Source organism: Anser anser (genome assembly GCF_964211835.1).
Source record: "Anser anser genome assembly, chromosome: 3".
NCBI classification, from domain to species: Eukaryota; Metazoa; Chordata; class Aves; order Anseriformes; family Anatidae; genus Anser; species Anser anser.
In genome coordinates this window covers 62,473,299-62,492,833 of record NC_139722.1, presented here as the reverse complement: position 1 = coordinate 62,492,833, position 19,535 = coordinate 62,473,299, and the positions used below count along the sequence as shown (strand labels likewise).

Genomic DNA, 19,535 nt, shown 5'->3' with positions numbered 1-19,535 from the left:
ACATATAGCTGGAGGACAAAAATTCACATTTCTTCTGAGTAGAAGTCTCAGTACTCTAAAAGTAGATCTTCAGGAAAACAGCAGAAATCTTGGCAAGTGAGATTAAAAGAAATCAAATCTGCTTTGCATGTTACATGTGCTTTTCCTCTTTTGGTGTGATGCTTTCATGTAGTTCGTATTTTGAGGATACTTTGTGTATTGAAGCTCTTACATTATCTTGCTTTTTGGTTCTTTGAATGAACACATCAGAAGACTAACAACATACGAACCTTTAACACGGCTTAGTTCTTTAACCTTGACCCATCAGTTAACCAATCTGACGGGAAAACAAATACAGACTTCTGCTTCTTCATTTGTCTACTGCTTTCAGCTGGGGTGTAGTTTATCTGATGCTTCAGGGTAATGGAGGTGTTCCTGTGCTGGAGCTTCACCCCCTATCTGTTCTCCCCTTATCCGGGGTGCTCCATCCAGCCCTTATCTTACCCTCAGTGCCCCGAGTTTAGGCTAAGCCGCTTTCCCCACCCCGCGCGTTGCGGGGCCCCAGCCGCCGGCCGCATGCACCCGAAATCTGAGGGCCCCCCGAAGTCCGCTCCCCCCGGAGCCCGCCGGGCGGCGCCCGACATGGCGGCTCCCTGCGCGGCGGCATTCAAACGCGCCTCCATCCCGACACCCCCCGCGCGCTCGGCCCGCCCCCGCCCACCGATTGGCTCTGCTCTGCGCGCCGCCTTCTCCCTGTTGGCGCTCGGTGCTTCCCGCCCCGCCCCCGGCTGCTGATTGGCCCTGCCACCCCCTAGAGCGGGTGCCAGGAGCGTGCCGGCAGGTGTGCGGCCATGTCGCTGCTGCTGCACCTCCTGCGGCGGCTGCTGGCGCACCTGGGCTGGCCGCCCGGCCAGGTGAGGGGCGCCGGGGGGCGGTGGGGGGGCGCGCGCCTGACGGCTCCGGGCAGCCGTTAGCCGCGGTGCTAACGGCTGCGGTGGGCGTCCCGTGCTCTGTCCGCAGGCCTCGCTCCTGGGGAGCCGCGCGGTCGGCGTGGGCCGTGCCCTGCAGCGCTGCCTGCCCTCGGCCGCCGCCTCCCGCGGGCACCTCGAGCAGCTGCGCGCCGCCCTGAGGAGCTGCCGGCTCAAGGTGCGTCGGGCTCCGTTCGGCCTTGGCCCTCGTGCCGCTAAAGCATGCGGGGTACGGGCTGTGGCCGGGGGGCGTTTTGGAAGCGGGCCGCTAAAACGGGCATTACCCTTACTCTGACTCTCAGCTCGAGAAGAACATTAGAAAGATACGTTAACCGAACTGCGTTATGCTTAATTGCATACAGCATTAAGTTATCTAATAACCTTTCTTGTAAAAACCGAGGGCTTCTGTTTCGCTCCTTGGATTAAAAGCTATTCTGATTTCTAGATCATATCTGTTTGGCAAAAAAAGGAATATGGGTCTACACGAAGTGTTGTCCGGAGACTTGGGACAATTCTTTCCCTAGAGCCCTACCCAAGACCTTATTTTCAAGTAAGCGATTTACTGCTATATGTATCCTTAAACTATTTAAATTTCCTAGTTCCTTAATGTAGTGACAGCTTTCCTGTGTGATTTTTTTTTTAAACAAATATAGCTAATGTTTTGCTTACCTTTTTTTCACTGTTTTCAGCTTGCTCACAGCACTTTAAAACTTTTTTTTGCTAAGGTGAGATTTTTAATGTGTACTAAATCCAATTTCTCTATACGTGTATATTTGTATACTTGTTGTCAGCTTGTTCAAGACCCGTGTCCATTGGATTACGATGAGCAAAATACAGCTCCAACTCCTGTAGTTCCATCACTTGCTGATGTCTTATGGGTGGCACGTGATGAGGGGCAAGCATTTGCTAGATTCAGGTAAGTAAAAGTACATGCACAGAAAGGGGTAATAGCAGTAACTTGTGTCATCTGTTCTTTTCTCTTCCCCTCCCTCAGCCCTTTCAGGGTTCTAGTTAAACCAGCCCTGCAAACTTTGTTTTTAGGGAGTTCCTGCTCACCTGGAAGTTCTTATAGTGCAGAATATTCTCATCTGAAAGATTTCTGATGCTGAGTATTGTCTTTCCTCTTCCCAATAGCGTGTCAGATGCGTTACTGGTATTTTAACTTGTGTTTAACATTGCACGTATGTAGTATACCAGGTATAGAAGTCTTCTCCTCTGCCCTTTTCCATTCCTCTAGGGAAAAAATAGAAATTAGTTTTACTGTTCTTCTACAGGATAAGTTCAAAGTCAGAGGATGAGTTGGAGAGCTAAAAGCAAGGTTAAAATTTGGATACTTTTGTTTTCACGTCTATGTTGGATAATGTAATTGTACTTGATACTGGCATGTGTTTGTCCATGATCTTTGTGTACTGCTTGCTGGTAATGAAATTACAAGACATCAATAAAAAGTATGTCATCTGAATTTGTTAGAGAAGTTGTGATATAGTTGTGTTTCATTTTAGGATTCCTCAGCTGTTACTATCAAATTATCAAAGTTTTTGTAGCAGCTGCAAAATCTTAAAAGTGTAAGTGTATTGTTAAAAGGAACTCTGGCCTGTTTTATCCTGCTTGGTGCTGCTTACAGCAAGTCTAACTCACAAATCCATGGAACTTCATTTTTCTGTTGTTTCCATTCTTTTTTCCTCCTCCTCTTCTGACTCAGTGGGATGTTTTTCAAGGACAAGTGTTGTAATCTGTATCTCTTCCTTCTGAGCCAGTGAGATTTTTTTATTTTTTTTTTTCAAATCAGAAAACTTGCAGATGTGGTTTGAAGTAAAAGGATTATGATGAGCGTAGCAAAAAAAAGGTCTGCTTTTGTTTCAGTCAAAGGTTAGTGGATTTGAAATAAATAAAGTGAATTTAATTTATTCCTTTCATGGTCTCATTCTGATAGTTTGAGTTTACGCTCATTCTGTATTAAAGGTATTTCTGCAGGCACAGATTTGAAACAAACTTTAAAATTGAAACCTGAGACCGGTAAGCATTATTCTTTAATGCTATCTGTGTTCAATATGTAGCTTATAGAAAATAAGGTTCTTACTCTGTCAGTATTAAAATTCATGATTATTCTCCAATGTGTTTTCTGAAAGATTACAACTTCTTTGTCACTTGCGGAGTTTGATAAATGACTAGAATGTGTGAAGTCTAGTTAAGAGATCGTTATTATCTGACTCTTCCCTGCCTTTTATACTTACTGTTTCATGTAGAGAGGAGGGAGAGGCACCCTAGTCAAATTGAACTGTAACAGCTCAATCCCGTACCATGACCTTGGAATGTCTAATTTATCCCTGAGTAAGTTATCTATTTTGATTATGACCGTTCAGGGTTTATCCTACTTGAACTGAGGAAGACTTAAAACATTTTCTTAACATTATGAATAGCTAAGCGTTTTCTTAAATAGCTTGGAAATTTTATGTCTTGCTGAATGATGATAACTTGCTTGGACAAACACCGAAGAAATATTGAGATTTTTTTTGCTGGCTGAACCTTTTAAACTTCGTCTTTTATTTCTTTCTAGGACTGAATTATGGAGAAAAGAAAAAAGTACAGCTTATCGTGACTTGCATCCATCTATAGATTCCATACCAAGTGTTCCAAAAAACAGTATACAAAAAGACAGTCTTGTTGATCGAGCAGCACTTCAGAAAATTTCCGCGCTCGAAGATGAGCTGACTTTTCTTCGTGCTCAGATTGCCACGATTGTTGCAGCACATACACTGGGAAACATTCCATCACGTAAGCCTTTCTGGTTTGAAGCAAACCAATTTTCCTTTTCTGCCTCAGAGGTCTTGTTCAAATCTAACCATGTCTCTGATATTGATATAAAACATTTCTAACTTCTTCAACTGAAGTTATGCCAACAAAATTTACTGAATGTAAATTTTTTACTGTTTGTGCCCTTTGTTTCCCCCCTTTGCTTTCACTCTTCTTTTTATGGCCAGCTTGCTGATTCTGAATGCAGTTGATCCTAAGTGATCTTTATATTCTTTTCCATGTTTGTGGAGGAACTTAGTAACAACACTAATAAACCACCAATTACTGGTTTTGTTTTTTTTTAAAAAAAAAGTATAACCTTAGACTTGTGTAACATTTCTGACAAGTTATCAAAATACTGGATAAAAATATAAGGAATTCAAGCTCAGGATTTAAGTTGCAATTTAAATTGAAATGCTTAATTTTAAATGCTTTAAATTTAAATGCAGCAAATAGATGTCTAACCACCACTGGAGTATCTAAGGTAGTTGGTCTACAATATGAACTTCAATCTTGTGATTTTTTTTTTTTCCCTTAAGTTTTGAGGTCACAATTGTCTTGCATACTAACCCCACTGTGGCTGTTGAAACATTTGAACTGATATGAGAAGGTTCAGGGGCCTCTGTGCTTCAACTTTGTTGTTCTGCTGTCACTTTTTGTCTCTTCTCCATTGCACTCTGTATGCAGTTTTGTAGTCTGTTTTATGTGCTTTGTGGTTTTCTTTGCTGTTGCTTTATCTGAGTTATTCTAACCTTCAGACCATTGAGAATGAACTATGTGTACTTGCAGGCTGCTTTCTGTTGCAGGTTTCTGATTTATCTAGTGCATAGATCAAAGATGCATCAGAGCAGCCCAGACCACCTCAAATCCATTATTTCATGTGTTCTGAGTCTGTGGCTTTGAAATCAAAATCGGTTTTGGTTTTAAATGTAATTATTTTCTTCTGTGGTATAATCTGTGAGGTATGTAAGAAAGTGCTTTTAGAGGGCCATCTTATCTTGACTTAAAACAGTCATACAAGACGTTGCTTGGTATTGTTAATTGCTAAGGTACTACAGACTATTGAAAATAAAATCCCTGTTTTTCTTTTGACTGCATCCAGAAGCCTTTAAAACATTCAGCCTTCCAGATGGATCTTACCCAGTGCCAGCCATGACTTCTACGCCATTGTCCGTCTCTCACAATCACTTTGTAATTCCTTCGCCGCCTCCGCTCCCTTCTGGTGCACCATCTGCTGTTGGTGCTAGTAATTCAGCAATTGAACTCATAAAACAACGGCGTGCTGCAAGAAACAGTGCTTCGACTACAGCTGATAGTGCTGCTGATCACCAGAGGACAAAGAACATTCCTAGTATGATGGATGTTTTGAAAGACCTAAACAAAGTTCAGTTGCGTGCTACTGAGAGGTAGGTTGGAATTCAACTTGTGTCTGAGCTATCTAAGGCTGTGTAACCGTTAGAGCATTTGAGTATAAGCAGAGAACACCAAGAAGAAACAAATCATTTAACATGCAGCTGCTGCTGACAGACTGAAGTTGGCAATGTTTAAGTTCACGGCTTGGAATGTGACATGGCTTTTAGAGGTGTTTGAAAAATCCTGAATATCTCAGCATTTAAAACTGGTCTCCTGCACTAGTATACAAATCTCAGGTTGTTTGCGTCTGTGTGTGTGCATGTGTCCCTTTTTTTGTTGAGAGTGGGTCTATCTGAAAATCACTTAAGTTACCTACACAATCACAGGAAACTGATCTGAACAAATACACTTTTCTTATTCGCTGTGAAAGGACACTGAAAAAGTGTCTTAACATATCCAAAATATTCTGGTACTACCTTCAAAGTGTTAAAGCAAATATGTGCTGTATCTTACTGAAAGTCTTTCATGAATTTAAATAGTGCAATTGGATTGAGATATTTTTCATGGTATGCCATCTTGATTTTAAGAACAGTTGACCTTACAAAAATGCTTTAGTGAAGACTGTAATACCTCTTCGTGTCAGTGTTGGTCTGCTGTGCTAGATGTGGTAGAAGTTGTCAGATGTCTTTTCTGAACTTCTGGAGCTGGAAAAGTACGCAAGAAAAATTGAATCTCTACTGAATAATAAGAGCTCTTAACGTGGGGAGAATGTCACCAAAAATGATTGCGCTCTTATTTCAGCACTTCCTTAAGTGTGAGTTTTATCCCTGAAAATACTTAGCACAAGGCTTGGACAAATTATCTATATACAATTCTGGAGCATGCCTTCATGCTTTTGATGATGTATTTGCTTTATTCACTGTGTAAATATAAACTGCACTAAGGTAAAACTATTTCTTGATGTTTCCTTCCATGTATGGTGAAAGAAGAGAGCGAAATGTTTGTAACAACAGTTTTAACCGCCATTGTGTTGAGCAGGGGCAAGCTGAGTAGGAAATGATAGGTGTGCATATGAAACGCTATGGGATTTAGACATCTACCTGAATACTGAAGGTAGAACTTCACTGCCAGACTTGAGCTTACCGCTGTCATTGTGCGTTAGCAGCAACTCGTTGGTCTGGAAATCACACTTTCTGCTGGCACAAGTGTGCGTATATCTAGATTTGTTTCAAATATCTCAGTACTTAGGATGTTTTTTATGATTATTTTCTTGGACTAGTTGCTAATTTCTGACTTTGTTAGGCTTTGGGGTGCTAGGTGCTGTTTTGATTTTGTGGGTTTTGTCTTCTGATTTCGTTGGGAACACTTTTTTATAAATTAAAAAAGAATCATAGAATGGCCTGGGTTGGAAGGGACCTCAAAGATCATGTAGTTCCAACCCCCTGCCACGGGCAGGGACACCACCCACTAGATCAGGTTGCTCAGTCTTGAGTCTAACCTGGCCTTGAACACCTGCAGGGATGGGGCATCTACAGCCTCTCTGGGCAACCTGTGCCAGTGCCTCACCACCCTCTGAGTGAAGAATTTCCTTCTACCCTCTAATCTAAATCTCCCCTCTTTTAGTTTAAAAACATTCCCCCTTGTCCTGTCATTATTCAGTTGAGGAAAGAGTCCTTCTTCATCCTTTTTAAGACCCCTGGAAGTACTGATAGGCTGCAAAGTACGAAGTACTTTTTCTAATTCTTGTCTATAAACATTTTGTATTTGTATGTTCAGTTGCTTGCTTAGAGAGAAAAACTCTTTGAAGCCTTTGTGCTAAATTTGATAATTTTTTTTTTGATGATGAAACTCAAGTTAAATGTGTTCTGTAAATTAATGGGACTTTCTGGTACCCTGGATGCATATTTGACTTAAACGAAGTGGTATGTTTTTTTAAAAATGATTACTCTGAGAAATTTTGTAACTCTTTTTCTTTCTTCTAAGACCACAGGAAGGCATACTGTTCTGAACTGAGAATTAATGAAATTTAAGTCAAATTATGTTGTAAAAGGTTATGAAATATGTTAGTAGGAATCTCCAACTAATATGTCTTAATATAGCTTATGAATGAAATCTGCTATGCAAACTGTACTTTTTTTTCCTTTTGCATTACTTCAGCACTATTTGTTGATTTATTGCCACTTTTCTTTAAGGAACAGCATCAAGTTGTATTTTTGAACTAACAGTCTGGCTGACAAGTTGTTAGGGGTACTGTTGTTAGCCCTGTCTGGTTAATTGCTATAAAACAACATAAGCAGCATTATTTGTGCGATCAAGGATTTATAGGATGAAGATGTATACAAAAGTTGTCTCATGGGATTTTAGATCACTAAGCACAAGATTAAGGGCGGGAGATAATAAATTTTCTTTCTTTGTAGGTCACCTGGAGGCACTCCTCTTTCTAAACCCAAAAAGAAGCTAAGTTCAGATTGGGATCCAGTTGCTATACTAACTCATGCACTGAAACAGAAATTTGCACATAAGTTTGAAGATAGTGATGATTCACTGGACAAAGAAAATAGATCTTTTGATAGCTCCCCGTTTTCTAGTCCAGAGATCCCACTGGTATGTTTTTATATAAGAATGCGTTTTTATATTCTTGAAATGACTGCAATTTTCATGGATAGTAGCAAGGTTTTTGAGTCTACAACTTTTCTACAATGACTTTAAGCCATCAGCTTAGTTGTTTTTTTCAAGTATAATCAAGGCAGAGAATCCCAACTATTTATTATTATGAATGGATTTAGGCTGGTAAATGCTTTTCTAGATGCACCAAGAAGAAAAAAGCTAGACTGACTTTAAAAACTCAGCTCATCGTTGGTTGAACTGTGGACGTTTGCTTAATAGTAACTAGCAGGCATTTGCGTGTAGAAACTGTATGTGCAGTTAGTAATACCGACTATTAATTTGCCAACTAATTTTACAAACAAAGATGCCAGGAAGGTAACAGAGGTCAGCCTAGCATGTGCTGTGTGTTCAGAAAACAAAGCATTAGGTTTAGTGTCTTCCCTCTTGTGCAAGCATCATTTCCACATGGTCTGCATCTTTATTCTGAATAAAGATTCTGAACATTGTTGCAGAGCCCCTGAAAAATACAGTTCTTTGCTATGAACAAGATGCTGGTTTCTGTAGAGCAGTCCACAAGCTACTTTAACTTCTGCAGTCCAGCAGTACTGGTGGTTATTCACTAGAGACATCTGTAAACCTCTGAGCTGCTTAGATGAGACAGATGGAAACAGGTGGAAGTAATTTAAACCATCTCTCTCTGCTTAGCAATTATATTTTTTCATCTGTGAAATGAGCGAGATACAGAATCTTATTTGGCACTGTTTTTTTTTGTTGTTGTTGTTTTTTAGCCTAATGGAGGAAAATAGTATTGGAAAACATGTGATGGAAATCCAGACATTCTTTGAAGGCTGCAGCTATACTCATGGCTAGTTGCATGACTGAAAATTTAAAGAAAACTAAGATGTGTGTCTCTTTTTCATGCTATAACAATTCCTTGAAAAACTTCAGCTGGCACAGAGATTTTTTGCAAGGAAAATGTATCATTTATTTTATACACTGTAATGAGTCATCCTCTCTTGTACAGCCTATACAAATTTCCTTGTGACTTTTTTTAAGGAAAAATTGGAAACTTGTAAATAGCAAACAAACAAAACAGCTAGGCTTACATTTTGGATGCTACAGACAATTGCATTGTATAGCTAACATACCTGATTCTAGATACGAAGATTGAAGTTAGATCCTGGAAGAGCTTGTTTATGAATCATCTTTTGTTCCAGAATCTAACAGCTAAATTATAAAGTCTGAAACAGGGATTAAGGCCAGCATGTTCAGGAGCATATGAAGGAAGATGGGCTTTTCTGGTTGAAATAGGGGCTTGATTGTGTGATCATGCTTATTTTAATTGTTTATCCTTGAGTGTTCTGAAGAATAAATGCATGTAAGGCAATTTCACGGGCTTATTATCTTATTCATCCTGGGTTAAGTGAAATGCATAAATTCTCCCAAAGTACCTTTAAACAGCTTCTCATTCAGTTGTCTTGGATATAATTTTATCTAATTCCATCCCTCCTGGCCAGGTAGGACGTTGCAGCCTGAGGTCAAATGCAAATTCTAGCCTCATAAGAACTGATGAAGTTAAACAAGTATCAACGTGGAAAGTGAGAGCTCAAATTTAACTGATGGAGACTTCTGAGGAAACTTCGTAGTGTGTGTAAGTGGCAGGCCCACTCTGTGAAACTGCTGTAATGTGTTCTAGAATGTATCTGTCCTATGCTGTTAACGTTTGGGTTGTAGGGCTTGTGAAACTGCCTCTTCCTTCTCTTTAGTTTCCCAGCAGCCAAACTTGTGAATGTGATGCTTTGTGAGAAGCACACAACCAAAAAAAAAAAAGGGGGTTTTGTTACTATGGAGCACTGTGTCTGAAACCTGGGAAACTGAGAAATGCAGGAAAGAAATGTTTGTGAAAGAAAAGTAATTATTTGTGTGGCAGCTTAGGTGAGCACTGTCTCTGTACTTCACTGTAAATACTGAAGAAGTGTAAACTTCTGGAGTGTATTGTGTATAGCTGACTGTATATAACTAATGGTAGCTAATACTGTGATAAAGTTTCCTCAGTTTTCTTTGCAGTCTGCTAATGTAACTCCTTATTTCACGTGCAAGCAGTGTTCTAATTTGTCTTGAGTCAGTAGAGAAACTTTCATGTTTGTGAAACTTTGTCTTGCTGTAAGTATGCTACACGCTGTCTGTTAAATGCCTATAATATGGAGGAGTTTTTCTTTTGAGACAAAAAAGACCTTGTAGAGAGATCTGCTAGCACATAGTCTAAATTCCATGTGTAAATAAACATTAATTGTATTGTCTCTCTGGCTTCTCTGTATAAAGTCTGTTTCATTCACAGAGTTTATAAAATAAAATTTCCTTTGTATCATAGATGTGTGTGGTGGTGACATTTTGTGTTGTGGAGTCTCTTGTATCTGAAGAGCTGACCATATTATAAAACTTCTTAATTTATTTTAGATAAAATAAATTGAAGAGCTTACTTTTTTCCTGTTAGAGGACTGGGAGTCTCTTATTTACAAATTTGTTGTGATCCACTGCTTACGATAGCTGCCTTCACTTAATCTTTTGTCTAATGATCCAAACGTGTAAAAAAAAAAAAAAAAAAAAAAAAAACCAATCTTTTCAATTGAACTATGGATTGTGTCCCTTGTATGTACTGTGCACCTTCTATTTTCCTACCCTCTTACAGAGTGGAATGACATCTGGATTCCCTGTTACTGCCAAGTCTTATTTGCACAATTATTAGAAGTAACTGTTCAAATACTATACTTTTGTTTTAATTTCATAAGTTACCTTTTGACTAAAATTGGAGCTCATGACTTAACTATTGTCCTGTTTTCAGCTGGGAGGCTGGGTGTTTAACCACAACAAATACTTTGTTTCTTAAATCATGTCTCCTAGATGTTTTTTCTTGAATTTAGTGATTTTTAAACTTTATGACATTCTCTTGTTCCTTTCACAGTCTGTAACAGCCTGACCTTACCTTTCTTTCTGCTTCTAAAATATGCATTTTCTACATTCTCTACCTGAACTTCAGAACTGCTGTGAAATCCACACAGAATAGCCAGCTTGGCCCTCTGCTTAATAATCTTAACCTCCTCTGTCAAAGCTTTCTGTTGTCTGCTGCTCTGGTCTTTGAAATACTAGGGCAGCAGAGAACAGCTGTGAAGGAAGTCCATGGGCACCTGCAAAAGAGGATATGAGGGTAAGTGGGTACTGTTGAGAGTAAAGCTTGTGAAAGAGCTCCCTTTTTTCAGCATATGAAGTGTGAAGAGGTGGAGCAAGCTCCCTCTTCTGCTATGTCAGCCTTCATAGAGCCAGGGGCTCCCTGCATTTGCGACCATTCTCTTGAGACTGATGAATGCGAAGGTGGAATTCCTGCTGTGAGAGACTTCGTTAATCTGGAAAGCTCTGGACAGTGTAGTCGTCTTTTCTATGTCAATTACTTTATGTGATCGGCGGTTTCTTTTCTTTGGGAAGAACTATTATTTTGGACTCTGTGTGTATATCTTCTGTTCTCTCCAGACTGCAGTTCACAGCAGGGATTTTGGATTTGAAAGTGGATTCCCATGACTTTAGAAAGAAATTCTCTCCACAATTTCTCTTGGTGTTACTTAAGCCAAGTATCTAGTGTCAGACTTCAGAAACATCTATAAATTTTAATGAGCTGTTTGGCCCTCCAGGTTATTGGGTAGTATCTCTGATTTTTGTGTCAAAGGGAGTTGTGCTACTACAAAGTAGTCCGTATAGTTGGTATGCTTCCTTAGAGGTGTGGGGGAAAGTCATGGCCCTGTGCTGGACTTTTTGTTCCCCAGCTATGTACCACCTCTGTACATTAAGAGAACAGATTCTTTGTTTTATGTAGTTCCAGGTGTAAATTTGATGAGGCAATGAACCCTGGCATACCTTGAGGAGTCTGGGGGAGATATCTACTAACATCTGACAGTTTTCAATATCAAGAAGTTGCAAAATTTACAGTGACGTTCAGTAATGAAAATGCAAGCACCCATTGCAGAGGAGATTTTTCTCCCTTTCAGAATGAACGAGACTTAGCTTTATCGCTTACTTTTTTTGACCAGAACATCTGTATCAACAACTTGGAAGCAACTTAGTGTTTTCTAAGGTTATCTGTGCCCTGCTTACCTACAAATAAACTTGTCTACATATGGTCCCTGGATGAACTGCTCAGTGGCAATACAACTCCTAGCAATAGGAGGTGGTGGGTGAGGAGACTCAGGAGGATGTTCCAACAGACCAATACAGCATGTGATCTCTCTTCTTGTATCTAAAGAAGTCTGGAAAAACATATTCTATCATTCCTGAGAAGATTTTGGGTGGGATTTCTCATTCAGGAGTTGCTGGGAGGTCTCTGGAATAAAAAATATTTTCCTCAGTAGAAAACCTGTGAAAGACCTATAGTATATCTAATTTTTCAATTGATAAAACTGAAACAAGATTTATTTTTTTTTCCCAAATATTTTGAGTAAATAGGGCTAGAAGGGAAAGTGCAATGTGGCTGAGTAAAAGCGCTCTAATGATTTTTCCCTGGGAGACCCTAAGAGATTTATATTTTGTATCTGAGCTTCCCGTTGCAAGGAGACTAACAAGTAAAATTACCTGAACTGTAAGAATATCACTTTTGCTGACAAGTTCCCATAAGATATGAAACCTGTCTTGATAGTTATTACCTGTGATGAGCAACTTATGTGTAGCTTGTCATGTTTGTCTTTTTAGCTACAGAGTATGGAGAAAAAGCACAGCTGAGAATGTGCAACAGTATCCGCTGCCCTCAGTCTATTCCTCTTTTCAGGAACTGATTGCATTGTTCTTTAGTCCTACTAAAATAATTATATATGGGGCTCTTGCAAAAACCTAATTGACAAAGGTATCTTGTTAAAAAGGTTTTTTTTTTCTTTGCCTTTCTGATCTGAACTCTTGGGGTAAGTCCTGCAGGCAAATAACTCTTTAATAACAGCGCTAGTAAGGCCTTCAACCAGATTTCACTTCTGCTTTATCTGAAATCTGTCTACTAGTGGCTCTACGTGTCGTGGAGACATTCATGATCTCGATTCCTACAATAGTTTCAGAGAACAGATCCCCAGGTAACCTGGTAATATGTTTTTCACAGTGACACTGGCTTCAGCTACATCTGTATTACCTTCTGGGTTTATCTAAATCCATGAATTACATGTATGACTCTTCAGAGCATTGTTTTTGCATGCTTATGTGAAACTTGAAAAGTTTGCAGATTCTGTTCCAATACTTAAGACTGCCCCTGTTTGTCTGAAAGAAAAATAGAAAAAAACTAAGCCTTCATCAAGCTTTCCAGTGGTCAAAATAGGCGTTATAACCCCTCTGGCATGAGAGAAATAAGTGAAAATTTGACATTCAGATTATCCTCAGTCATTGGCGTGATTTGATTCAGCAACGTGTGGTTAAAGAGTTGCTTTAAGATGCAAGACCTTATTATTACAACTCTAAGTGAGAAAATAGTTTTTTTCCTGAACAGTATTGTCCTCAATATTAGTAATTCAATTTTTTTTTTCTCTTTCTTAGGCATTAGTATTCATGATGCTAAACAGTTTGGCATTGAGACTGTATTGCTATGTACAGTCTTACGTATAGTTTAATGAGTATTAATAAAGAATAACTTTTTTTTATTTGTTCATTTAGACATTGAGATTTTATTACAAATCCCTTTATTTTGTAAATATAAAAATGGTTATAAAATATAAAAAAATGTTCTTCAACATAATTTATTAATAACATTATAAAATCACAATTAGAGTAAGTTACTCAATATACAAGGTCAGCTAACTTCAGGTGAAATGTCTTGACAACTGTGCAAAGGTTTTTGAAAAAAACTGATGTGAACAACAGTTCCTTTAGGGATTTGATTCAGCCTTGAAGACTTGACGGTTCTCTTAAAGTTTTAATGACAAACCTCTAGAATTTGAAAACTGACAGGGCTCAAGACTGTAAAACCAAGCAGGTTTTCACATACGTGTATTTTTTATCCTGCTTTATATTCTTTATATGCCTGACATTTCATAAATTTCTCTTCATGTGTCAGCCCACAGCTCATTCTTTTCCCTTTTATCTTGTTTAGGAAAATTATTGCCAGATACAGAAAATGCTTCTTGAAACTTTTGAAGTGTAAGTCTAGGCATTAATTACCAAATTCTTTCAAAGTACCTTTAAAGTCAACTTTTCATAATTGACTTTGTAGAGACTAAATGGTAGTTAAAAGATTTATAAGACTAAAAGGACACTAACTCCTATTAAAATTATTGATTTTGTGTCTTGATTCTGTTTGAGTTCCAGACTACTGAACTGATTCATATTTTTGGAGGTATTTTGAAGGAACATAATATCCTTTATCAGTTCTATTTTAAAGCTCAAACTTTTGCTTCTTTTTCATTTCAAAAACTTTTGAAAAATCTTTTTTCATGGATAAAATCTACACAAGGTGGGTGTGTGCTTCTTATTCAGTTATATTTTTGCTGTACTTACATAATTTAGTATAATTTATCAGTGAAGCCATTGTTGCGTTTCTTCAACAAAAGTACTAAATTTTTTTCCTTTGTTACACAACTGCTGGCATGCAATAGCATATATTTTTTGTAGAATATACATATTGTAGTTATATTCCATTCAGATAACTGACCAACCTCTTGTCTCAATATTTCTTCCTGGGTTAGCACAGTCAGACTGTCTTCCTTGGACACTGTCTCCTTTAAGATTTACTGTTTCTAAACTAAGGATTATTAAAAGAGAATATTAATCCTCAGGGGATAAAAGAAACATATTAAAAATAAGAAGAGAGCAGCTGTTATAAAAAAGCACATTTAAACCATCAGGTTCGTCAGCAAGTATGTTGGCTTTAATTAACAAAAATAGATCTGCCGCTGAGAAACTGGAAGTAGGTAAATTTCATAGTGATAGATATGTGAGCTTCCTTCAGAGACCCTCACTGTACTTAAAATTATCCAATTTAATTTCAAAGATTTGTGTGGTAAGTATATAGCTTAACTAGAAGGAATAGGATACCTGCTGTAAATCACCGATGGATGTATAAAGAGGGAAAATTTTCACTTTTCATATATTGTTGAAGTACGAAGCTGAAGCTACTGTAAAATGTATAACAAAAAAGGACAAGCATCGGAAAGTAAGTATAGAAGAGATTTTTTTAAGAAAAAGAAGAATCTAAAAAAGTTATCAAGAATAATGGACATGGTGTGGGAAAGAAAAACTCAAGTTATAAAAAGAAAAAAGACATGGACTATGTCTTGTTACATTTATCTGTTTATATAAATAATTCTGGTTTTGTTTCTTGCAGTTTGACTGACAAATCAAAGAATCACAGAATAGCTGAGTTGGAAGGGACCTCTGAAGATCAACTAGTCCAGCCCCCTACCGAGCAGGGGCACATTGTGCAGGATGGCATCCAGGTGAGTTTTGAATATCTCCAGAGAAGAAGAATCCACAGCCTCTCTGGACAACCTGTGCCAGTGCTCTGTCACCCTCAAGTAAAGAAGTGCCCTCTCATATTCAGCCGGGACTTCCTGTGCTTCAGCTTGTGCCTGTTGCCTGTTGTCCTGTCACTGGGCACAACTGAAAAGAGACTGACTCCACCCTCTTGACACTCTCCCCTCTGATACTTACATACATTAATGAGGTCTCCTCTCAGTCTTCTCTTTTCCAGGCTAAACAGGCCCAGCTCTCTCAGTCTGTCCTCCTACGACAGGTGCTCCAGTCCTCTCATCATCTTAGTAGCCCTCCTCTGAACTTGCTCCAGTAGCTCCATGTAACTCTTGTACTGGGGAGCCCAGAACTGGACACAGTACTCCAGCTGTGGCCTCAGCAGGCCAGAGCAGAGGGGGAGGATCACCTCCCTTGACCTGCTGGCAACACTCTTCTGAATGCACCGCAGGATACCTTTGGCCTTCCTGGCCACAAGGGCACATTGCTGACTCATGGTCAGCCTGCTGTCCACCAGGACTCCCAGGTCCATCTCTGCAGAGCTGCTCTCCAGCAGGTCAGCCCCCAGCCTGTACTGGGGCTTAGGGTTATACCTCCCTAGGTGCAGGAACCTGCACTTGCCCTTGTTGAACTTGATGAGGTTCCTCTTGGCCCAACCCACCAGCCTGTCAAGGTCCCTCTGAAAGGCAGCGCAGCACTCTGGAGTATCATCCACTCCTCCGAGCTTTGTGTTGTCAGCAAACTGGCTGAGGGTGCACTCCATTCCATCATACAGATCGCTGATGAATAAGTTGAACAAGACTGGACCCAGTACTGACCCCTGGGGGACTCCGCTAGCTACAGGCCTCCAAGAACGGCTTGGGTTGGAAGGGACCTTAAAGATCATCTAACTCCAACTCCCCTGCAATAGGCAGGGATGCCACCCACCAGATCAGCTTGGCCAAGGCCCCATCCAGCCTGGCCTTGAAAACCTCCAGGCATGGGGCATCCACAGCTTCTCTGGGCAACCTGTGCCTCACCACCCTTCTACAGTGAAGAATTTCCTCCTAATGCCTATTCTATCCTCTTCCGGTTTAAGACCATTCCCCCTTGTCCTATGCCTTCTTATGGGTAAGAGGTATAAATGGTATAAAACAGGCCTGCTTTTTACCCCAGACGAAGCTCCTTTCGTCTGAGAAGCTTCCTGTGCTGCTCTGTGGAGAGCAGCCCATGCTGGAGCAGTCAGTTCCTGAAGGACTGCACCCTGTGGTATGGCTCCTGGGCTGGCAGTTCTCAGGCCATCAGGCATTCCTTCTGCCCCAGGCTCAGGAGACGTTTTCTTTCAGTGTTTTTCCAGTTAGGGCATGGTCACCCTTATGGCTGCTGCCCTCACCCAGTTGCCCAATCCCATGATAATTTCCCATCCCCCCAGTGACTTCCATCTGGGTTGCTTTTTAGGATTTGTTTTTTCCTTAAACACGGGGCCCAGCCTGGTGGCCTGCATGGTCACCAGCCCCTGGCTCCTCCTGCTGGGCCCTATGCAGCCACGATGTGTCCCCGGCGTTGGTGTTCAGTGGGGACCGGGACCGTCTGCGCCCGTCCTGCTCCCAGTGCCAGGAGAAGCTGCGGGTGAGCTGTCGTGGCATGGAGGGGCTTTGCTCCCTTCGCCTGGGCGAGACACTGCGGGACCGGTAGCTGGAGGGGCTCCGCCGCCGCTTCTGCCGCCGCCGCCCCAGCCCTGCGTTGCGTTGGGTCCTTCCCCGAGGCCGGCGAGCCGAGGCATCCCTCACGGGGTGAGGCACCAGCCTCACGATGGCCAGGATGGGCCGGCGGCAGAGCGGGCAGGTGGCTCTGTGGGCGGCCCATGGCTGGATGAACTCCCTGCAGAAGGAGTGCCCGCAGGGGCCCACGCGAGCTGCATCAGCCAGCGGGCCCAAGCAGATGGTGCATGACTCCTCTCTGGGGGCCTCCGCTGGCAGCTCCTGGTGTGCCTGGCTCATGGTGCCTGCCTCTGTCGTGGCGTGGAGGTGATCGTCTTCTGCGGGACGCTGCTCTTATGGCAAGCAGGTATCAAGCGCCTCCGGTCCTCAGCACCTCCCTCGCGGGTCTCTGGCAGAATCTCAAAGAGTTGCGGCCCACCAGCAGCACGTTGACGCCTTGCACTCCACCAGGAAGACCTTGATGCCTTGCCTGCAAGCAGAGGGACCACAGCACCTTACGCGCCACCAGAAGGAGCTTGACATCTCAAGTTCCACCAGAAGGACCAGGGTGCCTCACCTGCCACGCAAAAGGATCTCGTGTCTCTCGTGCCACAGGAAGGACGTCTCGTGTGTCACCGGAATGACCTCGATGTCACACCTTCCACTAGCAACACTTCCAACTCTCACCTTCCAGCAGCAGGATCTCAACCTCTCGAGTGCCACCAGCTGGACTGGACGCAGGCTGGACGCTCAGAGCACTTATGGCCAGCTGCCTTTTGTGAGGCCATAGGGTGACAGTGACACTCTGGTGACAATGCAAGGCTCTTGAGGTGCCCCTGATGGCAGCACTTAGGGAATTAACGTGACTGTTGTGAGAAAATGCTGACATGAAATGGGTGCTCCAAGCTGACAGGAGCAACATCTGCCAGGTTGGGGTCCAGGCCGGGAGCTTGTCCTTTGGCCTGGGAACTGCGCCTGGGAGCCAGGGACGTCCTTGATGTGCAGCTGGACACCTGAGCACCGGAGACATCCTGAAGAGACAATCAAGGAGGACATAACAAGAATCTGAGGAACAACTTATTACCTGGTAAGGTGATACAGAGCCTGGGCATGAGGAAATTGGCCCAATAAAGTGGCAACATGCATGAGAAATCAAGAGTTGTTTAAAGAATATCAGGGACATTATCAGCTATTGGCTGTCCAAGGAGGATAGTAGAAATGAACAGCATCTCTTGGTTACCTGAAGTGGTGGTGTCATAATAGAATCATCACAGAACCACAAAATTACAGAATGGGCAGGGTTGGAAGGGACCTCTGAAGATCATCTAGTTCAATGCCCCTGCCAAGCAGTATCACCTAGAGCACATTTTGCAGGATAGCATCCAGGCCAGTTTTGAGTATCTCCAGTGAAGGAGACAACAACCTCTCTGGGCAACCTGTTCCAGTGCTCTGTCACCCTCACAGTAAAGAAGTGCCCTCTCATATTCAGCCGGAACTTCCTGTGCTTCAGTTTGTGCCCGTTGCTCTTGTCCTCTTGCTAGGCACCATTGAAGAGTCCAGCCCCATCCTCTTGACACCCTCCCTTCAGATATTTATATACGTTAGTGAGGCCTCTCCTCAGTCTTCTCTTTTCCAGGCTAAACAGGCCCGGTTCTCTCAGTCTGTCCTCATATGACAGATGCTCCAGTCTTCTAATCATTTTTTAGCCCTCCTCTGAACTCACTCTGTTAGTTCTATGTGATGTGTAAGGCACAGTCTGGAAGGGTCCTTGAGAAGCCATTTCCTCTCTTAGTGTTTGTAAATGTTTCAGTGGTTTATATCCATGTATATCATGCTCCATACATACAGCTTAGACCATTTTGTTTACCAGCCCACTAACTGCTGAAATAGTTTTAACAATATATAAGATTATGTTGTGGGTAAAGGCTAAAGAAGACAGCTGTGTCCATTTGGGAAATATTTTGTCCATTTCAGTATTATTTGCCCAGCTTATTTTCAAATTCTTGTGCTTCAGAAATACTTTCTCCCTTAATATTTTCTCCCTTTAATACCAGTCACTGAAAAAAATAATTTCCATTTATCATCCATTTTATAATTTATTTTTTGTATCTATAATTATTTGGCAAAGGACTGTTTTGTCTGTTCATCTGCGGGCATGTGTTAATAAAATAACTATTTTCTCTATAATATATATAACACATAATATATAAAGATAGAAGAGAGCTATATCTTCTGTATAGTAATATAACTGATACTAACCAATGTATCCTTAATTCAGTTACAAATAAATAAAGTCTTTTGGCCTATGTTTAACAGAACTAGAAAATAATTGACTGAAAATCAGAGAACTTAATCTATCAAGAATAATTTCTAATTCAGAAGACTTGATGAACCTATTTGGGAAACTTGGGCAGTTAATTGTGAATATGAATCCTAATTCATTCAAATGTACATGGAAACACCTAAAATCGATATTTGAACTTGTTGTCCTAGCATAAATGATGTTTCTAAAACCTGTGTTGCTTAAGAGACCTTATTCTTTAAACTCAAACGTTAATGTTTTGCAGTTGGAGTTTGGAGTAGTTGTTTGACTTGCAGTATTACAACTTTGTTTTAGCTAGCTATTATCTAGCTACTCAGCTGAGAGACATTTTTGATTGTGCTAGACATTAGT

The 19,535-nt window shown here is 41.1% G+C and overlaps 1 protein-coding gene across 5 annotated transcripts; it reads left to right on the top strand.

Annotated features, from left to right (window-relative positions):
- The first annotated feature begins 740 nt into the window (after positions 1-740).
- Positions 741-10,070, top strand: MTFR2 (mitochondrial fission regulator 2). 5 transcript variants are annotated; one of them, XM_083828372.1, is made up of 8 exons: positions 741-893; positions 1,000-1,125; positions 1,393-1,497; positions 1,739-1,863; positions 3,505-3,722; positions 4,843-5,146; positions 7,511-7,697; positions 9,222-10,070. In XM_083828372.1, the coding sequence occupies exons 1-8, from the start codon at positions 831-833 to the stop codon at positions 9,234-9,236; spliced, it is 1,143 nt and encodes a 380-aa protein (XP_083684498.1). In that variant the 5' UTR covers positions 741-830; the 3' UTR covers positions 9,237-10,070. The 5 variants fall into 5 exon arrangements, with proteins under 5 accessions (XP_083684498.1, XP_083684497.1, XP_083684495.1 ...); XM_083828371.1 differs by having other exon boundaries at positions 1,000-1,167; XM_083828369.1 differs by having other exon boundaries at positions 1,000-1,167; positions 9,218-10,070.
- Positions 10,071-19,535: the final 9,465 nt, after the last annotated feature.